The sequence below is a fragment of the Anomaloglossus baeobatrachus genome, chromosome 6 (genome assembly GCF_048569485.1).
Source record: "Anomaloglossus baeobatrachus isolate aAnoBae1 chromosome 6, aAnoBae1.hap1, whole genome shotgun sequence".
NCBI classification, from domain to species: domain Eukaryota; kingdom Metazoa; phylum Chordata; class Amphibia; order Anura; family Aromobatidae; genus Anomaloglossus; species Anomaloglossus baeobatrachus.
In genome coordinates, this window is record NC_134358.1 from 149,720,190 (window position 1) to 149,736,636 (window position 16,447).

The following is a 16,447-nucleotide window of genomic DNA, read 5'->3' on the forward strand; positions in this document are numbered from 1 at the left end:
TTATATATAGTATGTATTTTTGGCTTGCACTCATATATATATATTAGTGCTCACTTCAGTTATCCTATTCAGTTTTCTTGTATAAAAACCGTAGAAAAAAAGTCATTCAGCAGGTTGGCTTTACCCTCATCCCCTTCCACCATTTCACCAAGACTATTTTTAAGGGGGCCAACACTATCGCTTTTCAGTTTTTTACTGTTTATGTAGTTAAAGAATATTTTAGGATTATTTTTACTTTCTCTCGCAATGAGTCTCTCTGTCTGAAACTTAGCTAACTTAATTTGCTTTTTACATATTTTATTTAATTTTCTATAATTATATAATGCCTCATCACTATCTACCCTCTTTAATTCTTTTAAGGCTTTCTGTTTTTCTTTTATTGCTTCCCTTACAGCTCTATTTAGCCATAGGGGTTTCCTCCTATTTCTAGCATGTTTGTTCCCATAGGGTATATTTTTTGCACAAGCCCTATGCAGGATGCTCATAAAAGTCTCCCATTTGCTTTGTGTACTTTTATTATTTAGTACATCATCCCAGTTTATTGCACTAAGATCATCTCTCAACCGTTTAAAATTTGCTTTCCTGAAGTTTAGTGTCCTTGTAGCCCCTCTACTATACATCTTACTAAAGCATACATGAAAACTTATTATTTTGTGATCACTATTCCCCAAGTAACCCCCAACTTGTATATTTGATATGCGGTTTGGCCTATTGGTTAGTACAAGGTCTTGTAGTGCTCCCCCTCTTGTGGGGTCCTGTACCATTTGTGAAAGGTAATTATCTTTCATTGTTATCAAAAATCTATTTCCTTTGCTTTAACTGCAAGTTTCTGTTCCCCAATTTATATCAGGATAGTTAAAGTCCCCCATAATAATTACCTCTCCGAGACTCTCTGCTTTATCAATTTGCTTTATGAGGAGATTCTCTATCTCTTCCATAATATTCGGCGTCTTATAACACACCCCTATCAGTATTTTATTATTCATTCTCCCCCCCCTTATCTCCACCCATAGGGACTCTACATTCTCAGTACCCTCACATATGTTGTCACGCAGGATGGGTTTTAAGGATGATTTTACATATAGACACACACCTCCCCCTCGCTTATTTGTACGGTCATTCCTGAATAGGCTATAACCCTGTAAATTAACAGCCCAGTCATAGCTCTCATCCAGCCATGTCTCTGATATCCCAACTATATCATAATTTTCTTCCAACAATATTAATTCTAATTCCTCCACCTTATTTGTGAGGCTTCGGGCATTAGTGTACATGCACGTTACGTATGACTCTGTACCTGTATTCCTGCTTACTGTATTAACTGTCCTAACCCTTCCCCCCGTACCACCCCCAATTTCATTTCTTGTGCCCTGGTCACTATCTGCACTACATTCCCCTTCTATAAAGTGAATACCCTCGCCCCCCATTCCTAGTTTAAACACTCCTAACACAAAACAAAACACAAGATAAAAGAAAAAAACCCAAACACATAACCCTAACCAAAGGGTTAAGGGGAAAAAAAATGCGTAGGCTACCGCTGCATTTTCTATTGCTAGCCAAGGGTAACCCAAGCAGCTACTGGCTGTTAACCCCCACTGCTTGGTGTTATCTTCACTGGCAATGAAAAATCCAGGGAAGCCCTTTTTTTAAGTTGTTTTCCAAGAAACTAAAAAAAATAAAAATGACGTGGGCTTTGCCATATTTTTGTATGCTACCCAGGTACAGCAGGCAGTAACGGGCTGCCCCCAACCCCCAGCTGCAGATTTGTACCCAGCTGGGAACCAAAAATATAGGGAAGTCCTTTTTTTTAATTATTTCATGAATTCAATTAAAAAAAAATTACGTGAGCTTCGCCCAATTTTTGTATCCAGCCAGGTACAATTAGGCAGCTGGGGATTGGAATCCGCAGCACAGGTTGGCCCAAGCTTTCTCCCCCCCCCCCCGCTGTGAATTGCAGTCCGCAGCCACCCCCAGAAAATGCTGCTTTCATAGAAGCGCCATCTTTTGGCACTGTATCCAACTCTACCAGCGGCCTAAGTGCCAGGTGGCATGCTGGGTAATAAGGGGTTAATACCAGCTTTGTTTTACCAGCTGGTATTAAGCCTGAGATTCTTGATGTCAGGCCAAGTTTGACCTGGCCATTAAGAATCTCCAATAAAGGGTTAAAAAAAGACATCACACAGAGAAAAAATACTTTATTGTAAATAAATACTCAGACACACTTAGGAATTCCATCTTTATTACTCCCTCTTACCCCTCCACGATCCTGGTCTTCTGTTTTCTTCTACCTCTGCAGCTCTGCTATACTACACAGCACAGGGAAGAAGAACACTGCTTCTCCCCGTGCTGTGTAAGTTGAGCAGAGGTTGCGGTGGGTTAGTAGGCGGTGACGTCACTGCTGCCACCATTGCCATAGTAACCTATTGAGCAGGCTACTACAGCAACGGTGATCTCCGATTAGCTGATTCCCGGCGCTGCTATTCAGCGGCTCCTGCATAAGCGGCGCCGGTAAACAGGGAGTTAAATCCTACGGCTCCTGCAAGATCCAATCCATAGCGGCCCCGGTAATCTGAGATCACCGATGCTATTGTAACCCGCTTGGTAGGTTACTATGGCAACGATGGCAGTGGTGACGTTACGTCTCCTAGTACCTACACTACCTACACACTAAATCTGTCCCTAGCTCAGCAGCACCTCCCATACACTAGCTGACTGTGGATCATACTGCCGAGCACATCGCCGTCAGCTGTCATATAGAGCTGATGACGCCATGTTGGTTGTGGCATTACAGTGTGTGACAGCCAATCCCTGCATGTGGGCTGACTCTGTAAATACCGCCCACATGGAGGGAGGGGGAACCGAGCATTTGTCCGAACATCTCGCCGGTACTCGGAGCTCGCCGAGTATACCAAGCACTGAGATGCTCGGGTGAGCACCGAGTAGCGGCGAGCATGCTTGCTCATCCCTATTAAGCACCTTATACTTGGACCTGTTCCACCTTCATTCATGGACCCTGGTCTGGCACTGTGAGGGTCATTTCTGACATTGTCCCGGCGTGTGTGGCGTTCGCTGCACATGCTGGGACCTGGATTGCCTTCATTCTCAATTGCCTTTCCTTGAAAACATGGAAGCGGTTTCTGAAATGTTAAAGGTATATGTGTTGCTTCAATATGGGTCTGCTTTTAGTGAATTTTGGAGGCCGCATAGCACAATGTACATATTAAATATAGAGTAGGACCCCCCTATTGAGACTTGCCATGACATGGCAGGGGCGGCTCAAAAAATTGATAAATTATTTGCTAAAAATCTCATTTTGCATTATAGTACAGCTGGAATAATATGTGAATTTTCACTTTTAATTGTTTGCATACCATTCTTAAGCAGTGTTGGCTCCCCCTTTTTTGTTGACCATTATAAAAGTATCTTACTTTCTTAAAATAAGCAGTTTTTTTTCTGCTTTGATCAGATCTCTTTTGATTATTGATCACTGTGTGGATATTTTGCATGCATGCAGATATTTGACTCTTAATGGGGCTTTACACGCTACGATATCGTTAATGTTTTATCGTCGGGGTCACGTTGTTAGTGGCGCACATCCGGCGTCATTAACGGTATCGCAGCGTGTAACACTTACCAGCGACCTTAAACGTCCTCCAAAGTGGTGAAAATCGTTCACCATGGAGAGGTCATTCTAAAACCAAAAATTGTTAATGGTTGTTTATAGATGTTGTTCCTCGTTCCTGCGGCAGCACACATCGCTGTGTGTGACACCGCAGGAGCGAGGAACATCTCCTTACCTGCGTCCTGCCCGCAATAAGGAAGGAAGTAGGTGGGCGGGATGTTCATCCCGCTCATCTCCACCCCTCCGCTTTGATTGGCCGGCCGCATAGTGACGTCGCGGTGACGTCGCGGTGATGCCGAACGCACCTCCACAGCGCCGCCGCCGACCAGGTAAGTGCGTGTGACGCTGCCGTAGCGATAATGTTCGCTGCGGCAGCAATCACACGATATCGCATGCACGACGGAGGCAGGTGCTTTTGCATACGATATCGCTAGCAATTGCTAGAAATATCGTAGCGTGTAAAGGCCGCTTTAATTCAGACTACAGACAATTAAGATGGTTTATGCACATTTGACTTCCATTCCACAAATCATTACCTCATGTGCAGGGCATTGCAGCTTAGGTATCTGTGGAGACACGGGGCTCAGTGGGTGCTCACGTCCACTAAAACCCGCCGCCTTTAGAAAGACAGCGTGGCTCAGGGCTCATCCCAACTGAACGCCGGCCTCCTTAACCGTGGGCGTAACACTACTCAGACAACACAGGGTGAGGGAACCACAATAATTTGACTTTATTGGATCCCCAAACAATTAATGGCACATAACCAGCAAAACACACAAATGCAAATGTAACAGGCAACAGTGTCTCACCCTTCCGCTGGCTCACCAGGGATTTAGAATGTCCATGCCTCAGAGCTTCCAGGGCCGCTTACTCCAGTCCAGCAGCACCCCGCTTTTGGCGGGCACCCACCGAGAAAGGAATAATGCCAGATTCAGGAAGCTGTGTGAGGTCTGCAAAGTCTGTAACAGGTGACTGAACTGTCCCAACCTGAGTGTCCTCCTTAGGTAGTCCTGGTATGATGTTACAATCCTGGCAGCCGGAGTCGAAATCCCTAGGCTGTGGATATGGTCTCCAACCGGAACCGGAGTCCCTAGATTGAAGCCATAAGATATCCTGATCCTCTAGTCAGCTCCAAAGAGCTTAGACTGGATCCATCAGCATCCATCAATCTTCATCAACCCTGGTGGCTTAAAGAAGTCCCTTTTATAGCCATAACCTTCCCTTAGGATACAATGCGTCCTCATCGATTGGTTGGACAAGATTGCTTCTCCCATTGGATGAATTTCAAGCTGCATGGATAATGTTCATTTAAATGATGTGCATAGAAAGACTGAGGATATCTACATGGAGTCGGCAAGTCACCGACTAGACAATGGCTACTAAGGTAATTACATTAGCAATACACAACTACAATACAATGATTACTGGAAGAGTCTGGAGATACAATAGCTAAGCAAACATGAGGTACTACACAAAAGAACAATACGTCTGGCTGAATGTTAAGAAACTTTAACCCATGAGAGTCCATGTCGTCACAGTATCCATGATGACGTCCACTCATATAGTGACAGTTAGTTAAGGCTGCTTTACACGCTGCGACATCGCTAGTGATGTTGCTAGCGATCGCACCCGCCTCCGTCGGTTGTGCGTCACTGGCAAATCGCTGCCCGTGGCGCACAATATCGCTAGTCCCCATCACACTATACTTACCTTCCTAGCGACTTCATGCGGTGTCACAGCGAAGTCACACGGCAGGCGGCCAATAGAAGTGGAGGGGGGGAGAGCAGCCGAAAGAAAGTGACGCCCACCTCGTTGCCGGAGGACGCAGGTACGGTGTTGTTCCTCGTTCCTGGGGTGTCACACGTAGCGATATGTGCTGCCGCAGGAACGACGAACAACCTGCGTCCAGCACCATCAACGATATTTGACATTTGAATGACGTGTCAACGATCAACGATTAGGTGAGTATTTGTGATCGTTAGCGGTCACTCGTACGTTTCACACGCAACAACGTCGCTAACGAGGCCGGATGTGCATCACGAATTCTGTGACCCCAACGACATCTCGTTAGCGATGTCGTTGCGTGTAAAGCGGCCTTTAGTTGCTTGTAGTCGTAACCATGTATACCTAAGATGCAATACCTGCGCATAAGGTAAGTCACATGGCTTTATCAGGAGAACTATACTACATTTCTAATTAGCTGTATTTGCTAATATTATTATTACATCTACTACATATTGAGATAGGATCTTGGAGATGGGAATGCGCCTTTAATATTTGTTCTGTAAGCTGCCGATGAATTTGTTCTGTAAAGCGCCGATTTGTAGCCATTACTTCATTAGGCCGCAGCGTCCTGCACCTTCCCTTCTGCTTCCATTTATTATTCTCTGTAATTAATATGCTCAGTCTTTGTAGGTCACTGTCTGACAAAACTGTAGTTTCTTTGATCATAACAGGAAAGCGAACATTGATTTTTGTTTTTCATCACTGTAGTCATAAGATGAAGAGTAAACTTGAAATCGACATTAAACGCATGCAGAAAAGTCATCTGCGAAATGAAGAGCAGACGCATAATACGAGTAAAGAGCTCTCTCACGTGTCCGCTAGCCATGCTGCGTCCAAGAGGAAACTATCAGAGCTGGAATACCAGTCGTCTAAAGAAGAATCCCGCCTAAAGGTGATAACGGCAGAGAGTAATGTTATTGTACTTTATACACAGGATGCATCACACATAATGCTGCCTTCTACTGCAAACCCCCATAGTGTTACTCGCTGTATGAGGAGACATGATACCAGCAAGGACCATTATTCACTATGTTGGTTCCATTTTTGCTTTGTGTCAGTTTAATAGAAAAAAAAACAACACAGTGAAAAATAGTCAGCACTCATGATACACGGATGACATCTAAGTGCTATTCGTTTTCTTAATGTACGCAGTCATTTGAATGGGTGATTTTGAGCTAATAAGATGAAAATGGACTATAAAATGTGAAAGTACTACGTGCAATTAAAGTCAGTCTATCAGAAGGTTTTTGCTATGTAATCTGAGAGCAGTATAGTGTAGGGGCATACAGCCTGATACCAGAGATGTGTCTCTTACTGAAATGCTTGGTGTAGTTTTGACACAATCCCTGTTTTCTTCATTGTTGTTGTAGTAGTGGTCAGAATGCTGAGCTCTGTTTAGCCCCTCACACACCCCTGATTGGCAGCTGCCTGTGTACAGTGCAGTGTCAGCATGCTGCCAATCAGTGGTGGGGGCAGGGTTGTACAGATTAGCTGGACTAGTCTGCATGTGAGACCTAGTCTTCTAGTGATAACCTCCTGGGAATAAAACACTGATTGTACTTAAACCACAGCACACAGCCCAATCAGTGACACATCCCTGGAATCAGTGCCTTTACCCCTACATTATGCTACTCTCAAATTAAATAGCAAAAACCTGCTGAGAGATTCCCTTTAAAGAGGTCATCATCATAAATTAGTAGAGTTGCAAAGTGCTTACAAAAACAACCAACTTTGTATATTACCTCTTATTATTAATCATCTCGATTCTCAAGAGCAGAGTAGCTTTAATCCTGTTGTGTCCAGCTACCTAGATTACCGGCTATGTTGGTAGTCTATCAGCGGTGGCCAGTTTCCTGCTATAGAGCTCGCAGGCACTGCTGTGAAGTCGGCCATAATGCTTGATCTAGCCAGCTTCTGTGCCCCTGCACCCTCTGATGCTGCGAGACATAGCTACTTGTGCTAGCAACATGGGGAAACTCACAGTTTGGGCCTGCGACAAAGCCACGAGGCAACATGCACTACTATGCAGGAAGCAAGGAGGCAGAGCGGGGGTGCGCTCCTCATCTGCAGTCCTGAGAACATCCATATATGTGAACTGTAAGGGCTGACATGTTTTATCCTGCTTTACTAGAAAGCTAAAAGAAATTGCTGAATGGCCTATTGTTATTGGTGTCCTTTTATAGGGTGACCACACACTCTTTAGCCATTATTTAGAGCACTAGCTTCATCACAATGAAAAGGTGGTGATATTCTAATGCTCCACTAGGTGGCAGTGCTCTGTAACACATCAGACGCTGATCGTACACGTTGGGCGACATACTGTGTGCGAACCACAAATCTATAATACCCGATCACTTATTTCTGCTAATACCAATTATACTTTGTGTATATAGACCTGGTAAAAACAGGAAATATTGTAAAAGTAGAATTATATCATTTGCTTGATTTTCTGGTGAAAGAGACCATTATTTCAATCTGTTGTCTCAGGCTTTGTTCTCACTATTGTTATTCTGTATCTGTCAGGGAACTCTGGTATGAAGGATTTGAAGGCAAGAATGGCGTAATATACAATACTTTTTGTGTCACAAAAACTGCAACCTCCATAGAGTCCTGACAGGCCCCATCATACAGTGTTATGAGAAGAGCCATCATGTTATTGTGGACAATGCCCTGAGGATGTAGAGGAAGGCGGCCATCCGTAATAGAGCAATATTGCTAAGTTACTTATCTTTTTTATTTTAGGCAGATTTTTATTAGGCTTATCGGAGTAATAATTGAAAATTGGTTTCAATAGCATAGTCTAGTCTTAAAGGGGTGTCCAGTGTATATTTATAAGCCACACTAAACCTTACCGCTCCGCACGCTCCCGTTACAAAGCTCCGCTGCTGTATGTTCTTCTGTCTCTCATGACACTCAAGAAATGATGTCAATCACCGGTTCATCTGTGATCTACTGCATCAAGTAGTTGGCAGGACGATCATTTCCAGTGCTTCAAACATAGGCCCAAAAGTGGAGCTTCCAAAAGTGGAATCGGACATTGGCGGAGTTTTGCTTAAAGGGTTATTCCCATCTCCAAGATCCTATTCTAAAATGTAATAGGTGTAATAATAATATTTAATAATAATAGCAAATACCTCCAATTACAAATGTAGTATAGTTCTCCTGATTCACTATGTCGCTTACCTCATGTTCAGGGCATTGCTCAGTTTATTAGTTGCTTGTGGTCATGGATACCTAAGGTCCTGCAATGTCCTGAGCATGAGGTAAGCAATACAGTGAAACAAAAGAGCTATACCACTTTTGTAATTGGACGTACCTTATATACTCGAGTGTAAGCCGCGTTTTTCAGTCCTTTTTTAATGCTGAAAACACTCTTTTCCACTTATACAAGAGTGAGGGTTCCACAAAAAGTAATTCTCACTTGCCCTCCATTCCGGCGGTGTCCTCTTACCTGTTTCTTGTGGTCTGCAGGCATACAGATCCCTCGATGATCGTGGCCTGTGCATGGGACCGTCGTTGTTATTGTCAGCACTTTACTTCACTTGAATGATTTGCAACACCGCAAAGCCAGAATGAGGACGCTACTATAGGATAGGCACATTACTAGAGGGCTCATTACTACAGGAGACAATATGGGCACATTACTACAGGAGACAATATGGACACATTACTACAGGAGACAATATGGGCACATTACTACAGGAGACAATATGGACACATTAGTACAGGAGACAATATGGACACATTACTACAGGGGACAATATGGGCACATTACTACAGGAGACAATATGGACACATTACTACAGGAGACAATATGGACACATTACTACAGGAGACAATATGGACACATTACTACAGGAGACAATATGGACACATTACTACAGGGGACAATATGGGCTCATGACTACAGGAGACAATATGGACACATTACTACAGGAGACAATATGGACACATTACTACAGGGGACAATATCGGCTCATTACTACAGGAGACAATATGGACACATTACTACAGGAGACAATATGGACACATTACTACAGGAGACAATATGGGCACATTACTACAGGAGACAATATGGACACATTAGTACAGGAGACAATATGGACACATTACTACAGGGGACAATATGGGCACATTACTACAGGAGACAATATGGACACATTACTACAGGAGACAATATGGACACATTACTACAGGAGACAATATGGACACATTACTACAGGGGACAATATGGGCTCATGACTACAGGAGACAATATGGACACATTACTACAGGAGACAATATGGACACATTACTACAGGGGACAATATGGGCTCATTACTACAGGAGACAATATGGACACATTACTACAGGAGACAATATGGACACATTACTACAGGGGAGAATATGGGCTCATTACTACAGGAGACAATATGGACACATTACTACAGGAGACAATATGGACACATTACTACAGGGGAGAATATGGGCTCATTACTACAGGAGACAATATGGACACATTACTACCAGTAGCTGCTGCATATACGAGTCAATAAGTTTTTCCAGTTTTTTGTGGTAAAATTAGGTGCCTCTGCTTATACTCGGATCGGCTTATGCTCGAGTATATACGGTATTTGCTAATATTATTATTATTACACCTACTATATATTGGGATAGAATTTTGGAGATGGGAATACCCCTTTAAACAAGTACAATAATACAATAAAAAAAATTAGCATCAAACACTATTCCCAAGATAGTAAATTATCCCCTACCCTATAGATTACCGGTCGTTGTGGGTCCTACTGCTGGGACCCCCCATGATCCTGAGAACAGGGCTCTACAAAATGAGAATGGAGCGCTTGAACCCAACATGAGTAAAGCAGAAGTGCACATGTTCGACCTGTGTGTCTACCAGAAATAGCCAGGCATGCCTCCACCCCGCACTAGGGAATAGCAATTTTTTAAAACATTTTGTAAGGTGGCAACTCCCTTAATTTTGGTCAACAGATTTCTCTATTTTTTGAAGTAATACTGTATTGCCTCCATAATCTTATTGTGATTTATGTATCTTTATTTCTGAAGAACCTGACTGACACATTGAGGAGACAAGTTATCGAAGAGGTGAAAGCCGCACAGTTAATACAGGTAAGTTCTATCAGCCAGAAGCAGATACTCCCTCATAGGATCAGGATTTGTGCTGGTGAACGGGACACAATTCTAGGTCACAAACTATAATCATGAGCCCGGGGCCTATTTGTCCTGAAATATGTAATTATTTCTCCATGCTAAAAAAGTAATTATTAATTAGAGCAATCCATCAATTGCTTCATCAATTTATTAAAATGTGAGTTATAGAATTTACTCACCTGTTTCATTTAATCTTATTCTAATTTTCTAGAGTAAAATTGTTGTTTTCAGTAAAATGTAAAACATGCCTGAGTGATACATTTAGGCTGGGGCTACACGGCGACAGCAATTTTCATAAAAGTCACAACAACACCAGCCGTGTGCCATGTGATGTTCAGTTCCAAACTCATTTGGTGCCACAACATCGTCAGGCTCTGTTCACACTGCAGAGTCTGACAAGCAATCTGATGTCTCCTAGTTGTTCAGCCAGAGCTGGGCGTTGGCTGTTTCATGTGCTCTGTTCCTCAGTCCTGCAGGACTTAATTCCTGCTGACCTGGGGAACTATAGAAAGAGGTTGCTAAATGCCAATTTCATCCTTCTCCTTCCTATTTAAGATCCTGCCGATAATCGTTTAGCTTTGCTGCAGTGAATACCAATCCTATTGTAGTGATCCAGAGCCTTGTGATCTGTTGTGTGCTTCTGTGTGGTATGGAAATATCCCCGTTGTTAGTTTATTTCCTCCTTGTGTTTTATTTCCTCCTGGGCATATATTGTCTCTCCCCTGTGTCTGATTGCAGTGTGTGTATTTTGGTTTTTCACCTGTCTGAGGTATTTGTGTGGTTTGCTTCTCCGTTCCCGGCCCTCTCCTGGACTGGGGAGAGGGAGTGTTAGTTTAGGGTTCAGTAGTTAGGGTCACGCTGGCAGTCCAGACCTGGCTACCATCAGGCCTACCTTTGGGATAAAAGACCGCGCAAGGTCCCTACTCTGAGGGCCAGTTTAGAGATCCCTGCTCCAGTTACCCATACACTCCCGTGACACCGTGCAACTTGTCTGCTACTTATTAGAGCTCCGATTTTTTTTATGTATGGTAAGAGCCAAGTTGTGACAAGTCACATATCACTTGCTACTGCATTGAATTCTATGATAAATCAGTCACTTGTGACAGAAAATGCAACACATTTGTGACTCTGTCATAGCCGCAGTATGTCACAAGTCTCAATGTGACTCAATAATAAACCATTTTGGATCAGCAGCATTGTTGTGTTGCTAATGTGAACTGTGCTTTCTCCAATGCCACTTGTAGAGATTTGTTTTTACTATAACTACAGAGTAAAGGATTATTTTATTATAAAGTAATGGCATATTGCTAAGATATTCCAGGTTAGGGGATGATTGGTTAAATGGGTTTTCTGGGACTTTAACACTGATGACCTATCCTTTTGATAGGTCATCAATGTCTGATCGGAGGAGGTTCAACACCCTCCAGTTCCAATGATCAACTGTTCCTGGTGCTGCCGAGGGCCATAAGTACTCAGTTGCGGAACTGTACAGCACACCTCTGTAGACAGAATAGTAGCCATGGTTGGATGCTTCACATTCGCCCCCTATTAATTCGATTAAGAGGCAGATATGTAGTACCCAGCAACAGCCACTATACAGTTGACTGAGTTGTGCAGCTCCATACCAGAGTACCATAGTTCCGGCCGGTGGAACAGCTAATCGGGGAGGGTTTACTGGTTATCGCACCCCCACCAATCGGACGTTGATGACCAATCCTACGCTAGGTCATCAATATTAAAGTCCCTTACAACCTTTTTTAAGGATACGTTTTTCAGCATTGCTGCTTTGTTATAGGATGCAATGCTGGAAAAGAAATTGTAGGAAGAGCAGTCAGTTAATGGAGATATCATGGGCCTTTTATAAGTTATCTGTGGGGCTAAGATTTTACATTGCTTTTAAATTTGATTTTCCATAATGTCTTTATAAAGAAGATGGATGGTGAAAGCTTGAGACCTACCTTTGTTAGCCAGTAGAGAGAAACCTCGGCTTTGGAGGACTCAGCTCCACTATATGCTACATGGTCGCCTATTTATGTGTAAGGGCATTGTTTAATACTGCTGTGGCCTCCAGAAACCTTCTCAGCAATTTTAGCTGATTTGATTTAGCTCTAGTTGGTCAGCTGATCCACAGGATGGACTTCTTTTTAAGGAAGGGGTGAGTGGAATAGAAAATAAGGAGGAAAAATTCAAAGAAGAGGAGACGCACATGAAAAATTTCAGTTATACTCTGATAAGTAGAGAGAGGATGTGGGCCAGAGGTTGTTTGTTGGCTTAAATGTTGAGATATGAGTAAATGTAAGTTAGAATTGTCTGTATTTGTGAGGTAGAAGTCGCTTTTACAATGTAAAGCGGGCTTTACACGCTACGACATCGCTCAAGTGATCTCGTTGGGGCCACAGAATTTGTGACGCACATCGGGTCGCTTTAGCGATGCCGTTGCGTGTGACACCTATGAGCGATTTTTCATCGTCGCAAAAACGTGAAAAATCGCTCATCGGTGACATGGGGGTCCATTCTCAAATATCGTTACTGCAGCAGTAACGAAGTTGTTCCTCGTTCCTGCGGCAGCACAAATCGCTCCGTGTGACACCACAGGAACGAGGAAGCTCACCTTACCTGCGCCCCGGCCACAATGCGGAAGGAAGGAGGTGGGCGGGATGTTACGTCCCGCTCATCTCCGCCCCTCCGCTTCTATTGGGCGGCGGTTCAGTGATGCTGCTGTGACGTCGCTGTGATGCTGAACGAACCGCCCCCTTAGAAAGGAGGCGGTTCGCCGGTCACAGCGACGTCGCAGGGAAGGTAAGTCCGTGTGACGGTTCCGGGCGATGTTGTGCGACACGGGCAGTGATTGGCCCGTGTCGCACAACCGATGGGGGCGGGTATGCACGCTGGCGATATCGGTACCTTAAGTCTATAAACCCTAGTTCTGACGCTGCATAGGCTTACACCATAAAAGCAATTTCTGGGTCACACATAGACACCGGTGTGACCCAACATGTCAGAAATGAAGTCATGTCAGTCAGAAAAGGACTGGAGTGGTGTTAGAAATCGAGGAAGATTGTGATCTGTAAGTACATTAGCACACCTACACTACAATTCGCTCTCCTTTACACAGTTTTAGCTTATAAATAAAAGTATTGGTAGTCAGTGCTTCTTTAACTTTTGGGACCAATGTATTGACAATTTTACAATATTAGTAAACTGCTGGAGCTAAGATTCCTCCAAAATGCTGCTAGAAGCTGGTGTCTGACTAGGTCATAACAGCCAAAAGTGCTCTACTAAGTACTAAACACCTGTCACAATGGGACTGTAGGATAGCAAGGGACATTGGGCTCTTATACTGTCCCTCACGCCAGGGGACCCCAGGCTATCTCTAACCTCTGTATTAACTCTGATTCCTGACCAGAACTAAATTTTTTTCTCCCAGGGAAGGAAGGGGCAGGATTGTGAGAGTATGATGGTAACACAGATAAAGACAGAGAGAGAAAAAAACAAAACTTAGTCATACTGCAAACTTACAGGAACAAACAATAAGAGACTAAGGTGGGCTTTACACGTTGCGACATCGCTAGCAATTGCTAGTGATGTCCAGCACGATAGCACCCGCCCTCGTCACACATGCGATATGTGGTGCTTGCTGCCGTAGCGAACATTATCGCTACGGCAGCTTCACACGCACATACCTGCTCGGCGACGTCGCTGTGACTGCCGAACAATCCCTCCTTCAAGGAGGAGGTGCGTTCGGCGTCACAGCGACGTCACCGCGACATCACTAATCGGCTGGCCAATAGAAGCGGAGGGGCGGAGATGAGCGGGACATAACATCCCGCCCACCTTCTCCCTTCCGCATTGCCGTCGGGACGCAGGTAAGGAGATGTTTGTCGCTCCTGCGGGTTTACACACAGCGATGTGTGGAGCTGCAGGAATGACAAACAACATTGTACCTGCGGTCAAACCGACATTATAGAAATGACCGACGTTACACAGATCAGCGATATTGTTCGCTTCTGTGCTCTTTCATCGTCGCACCTAGGATTTACATGTTGCGATGTCGCTACCGGCACCGGATGTGCGTCACTAACGACGTGACCCCGACGATTTATTGGTAGTGATGTCGCAACGTGTAAAGCCCCCCTAAGTATAAAAGCAAGAGACGTTAGGCAGCAACAAAAAGACAACAAGTACTTCAACCACCAGTAAGTCTGGATCACAACACCCCACCCGACCAGGTAGAAAAGCTATAGCTGGCATTAAAAAAAGTGTCCAGTCAGCATACAGTGCCTACAAGTAGTATTCAACCCCCTGCAGATTTAGCAGGTTTGATAAGATGCAAATAAGTTAGAGCCTGCAAACTTCAAACAAGAGCAGGATTTATTAACAGATGCATAAATCTTACAAACCAACAAGTTATGTTGCTCAGTTAAATTTTAATACATTTTCAACATAAAAGTGTGGGTCAATTATTAGTCAACCCCTAGGTTTAATATTTTGTGGAATAACCCTTGTTTGCAATTACAGCTAATAATCGTATTTTATAAGACCTGATCAGGCCGGCACAGGTCTCTGGGGTTATCTTGGCCCACTCCTCCATGCAGATCTTCTCCAAGTTATCTAGGTTCTTTGGGTGTCTCATGTGGACTTTAATCTTGAGCTCCTTCCACAAGTTTTCAATTGGGTTAAGGTCAGGAGACTGACTAGGCCACTGCAACACCTTGATTTTTTCCCTCTTGAACCAGGCCTTGGTTTTCTTGGCTGTGTGCTTTGGGTCGTTGTCTTGTTGGAAGATGAAATGACGACCCATCTTAAGATCCTTGATGGAGGAGCGGAGGTTCTTGGCCAAAATCTCCAGGTAGGCCGTGCTATCCATCTTCCCATGGATGCGGACCAGATGGCCAGGCCCCTTGACTGAGAAACAGCCCCACAGCATGATGCTGCCACCACCATGCTTGACTGTAGGGATGGTATTCTTGGGGTCGTATGCAGTGCCATCCAGTCTCCAAACGTCACGTGTGTGGTTGGCACCAAAGATCTCGATCTTGGTCTCATCAGACCAGAGAACCTTGAACCAGTCTGTCTCAGAGTCCTCTAAGTGATCATGAGCAAACTGTAGACGAGCCTTGACATGACGCTTTGAAAGTAAAGGTACCTTACGGGCTCGTCCGGAACGAAGACCATTGCGGTGGAGTACGTTACTTATGGTATTGACTGAAACCAATGTCCCCACTGCCATGAGATCTTCCCGGAGCTCCTTACTTGTTGTCCTTGGGTTAGCCTTGACTCTTCGGACAAGCCTGGCCTTGGCACGGGTGGAAACTTTCAAAGGCTGTCCAGGCCGTGGAAGGCTAACAGTAGTTCCATAAGCCTTCCACTTCCGGATGATGCTCCCAACAGTGGAGACAGGTAGGCCCAACTCCTTGGAAAGGGTTTTGTACCCCTTGCCAGCCTTGTGACCCTCCACGATCTTGTCTCTGATGGCCTTGGAATGCTCCTTTGTCTTTCCCATGTTGACCAAGTATGAGTGCTGTTCACAAGTTTGGGGAGGGTCTTAATTAGTCAGAAAAGGCTGGAAAAAGAGATAATTAATCCAAACATGTGAAGCTCATTGTTCTTTGTGCCTAAAATACTTCTCAATACTTTAGGGGAACCAAACAGAATTCTTGTGGTTTGAGGTTGTTGAATAATAAATGACCCTCTGAATAAACTTTTCACAATTTTAAAAAAAAAAATAAAAAAAGAAATAACATTCTTTTTTGCTGCAGTGCATTTCACACTCCCAGGCTGTTCTACAGTCCAAATGTCACAATGCCAAGTTAATTCTGAATGTGTAAACCTGCTAAATCTGCAGGGGGTTGAATACTACTTGTAGGCACT

General features: G+C 44.0%; 1 protein-coding gene across 3 annotated transcripts in view; it reads left to right on the forward strand.

The window, feature by feature from the left end:
* CCDC178 (coiled-coil domain containing 178) overlaps positions 1 to 16,447 on the forward strand; it is a 705,487-nt gene that overhangs the window by 200,015 nt on the left and 489,025 nt on the right. For all 3 annotated transcript variants that reach the window (XM_075316358.1, XM_075316359.1, XM_075316357.1), the window contains exons 12-13: positions 6,116 to 6,299; positions 10,472 to 10,534. In XM_075316358.1, coding sequence (XP_075172473.1) covers positions 6,116 to 6,299; positions 10,472 to 10,534 — 247 coding nt within the window. The remainder of the gene's footprint in view (positions 1 to 6,115; positions 6,300 to 10,471; positions 10,535 to 16,447) is intronic.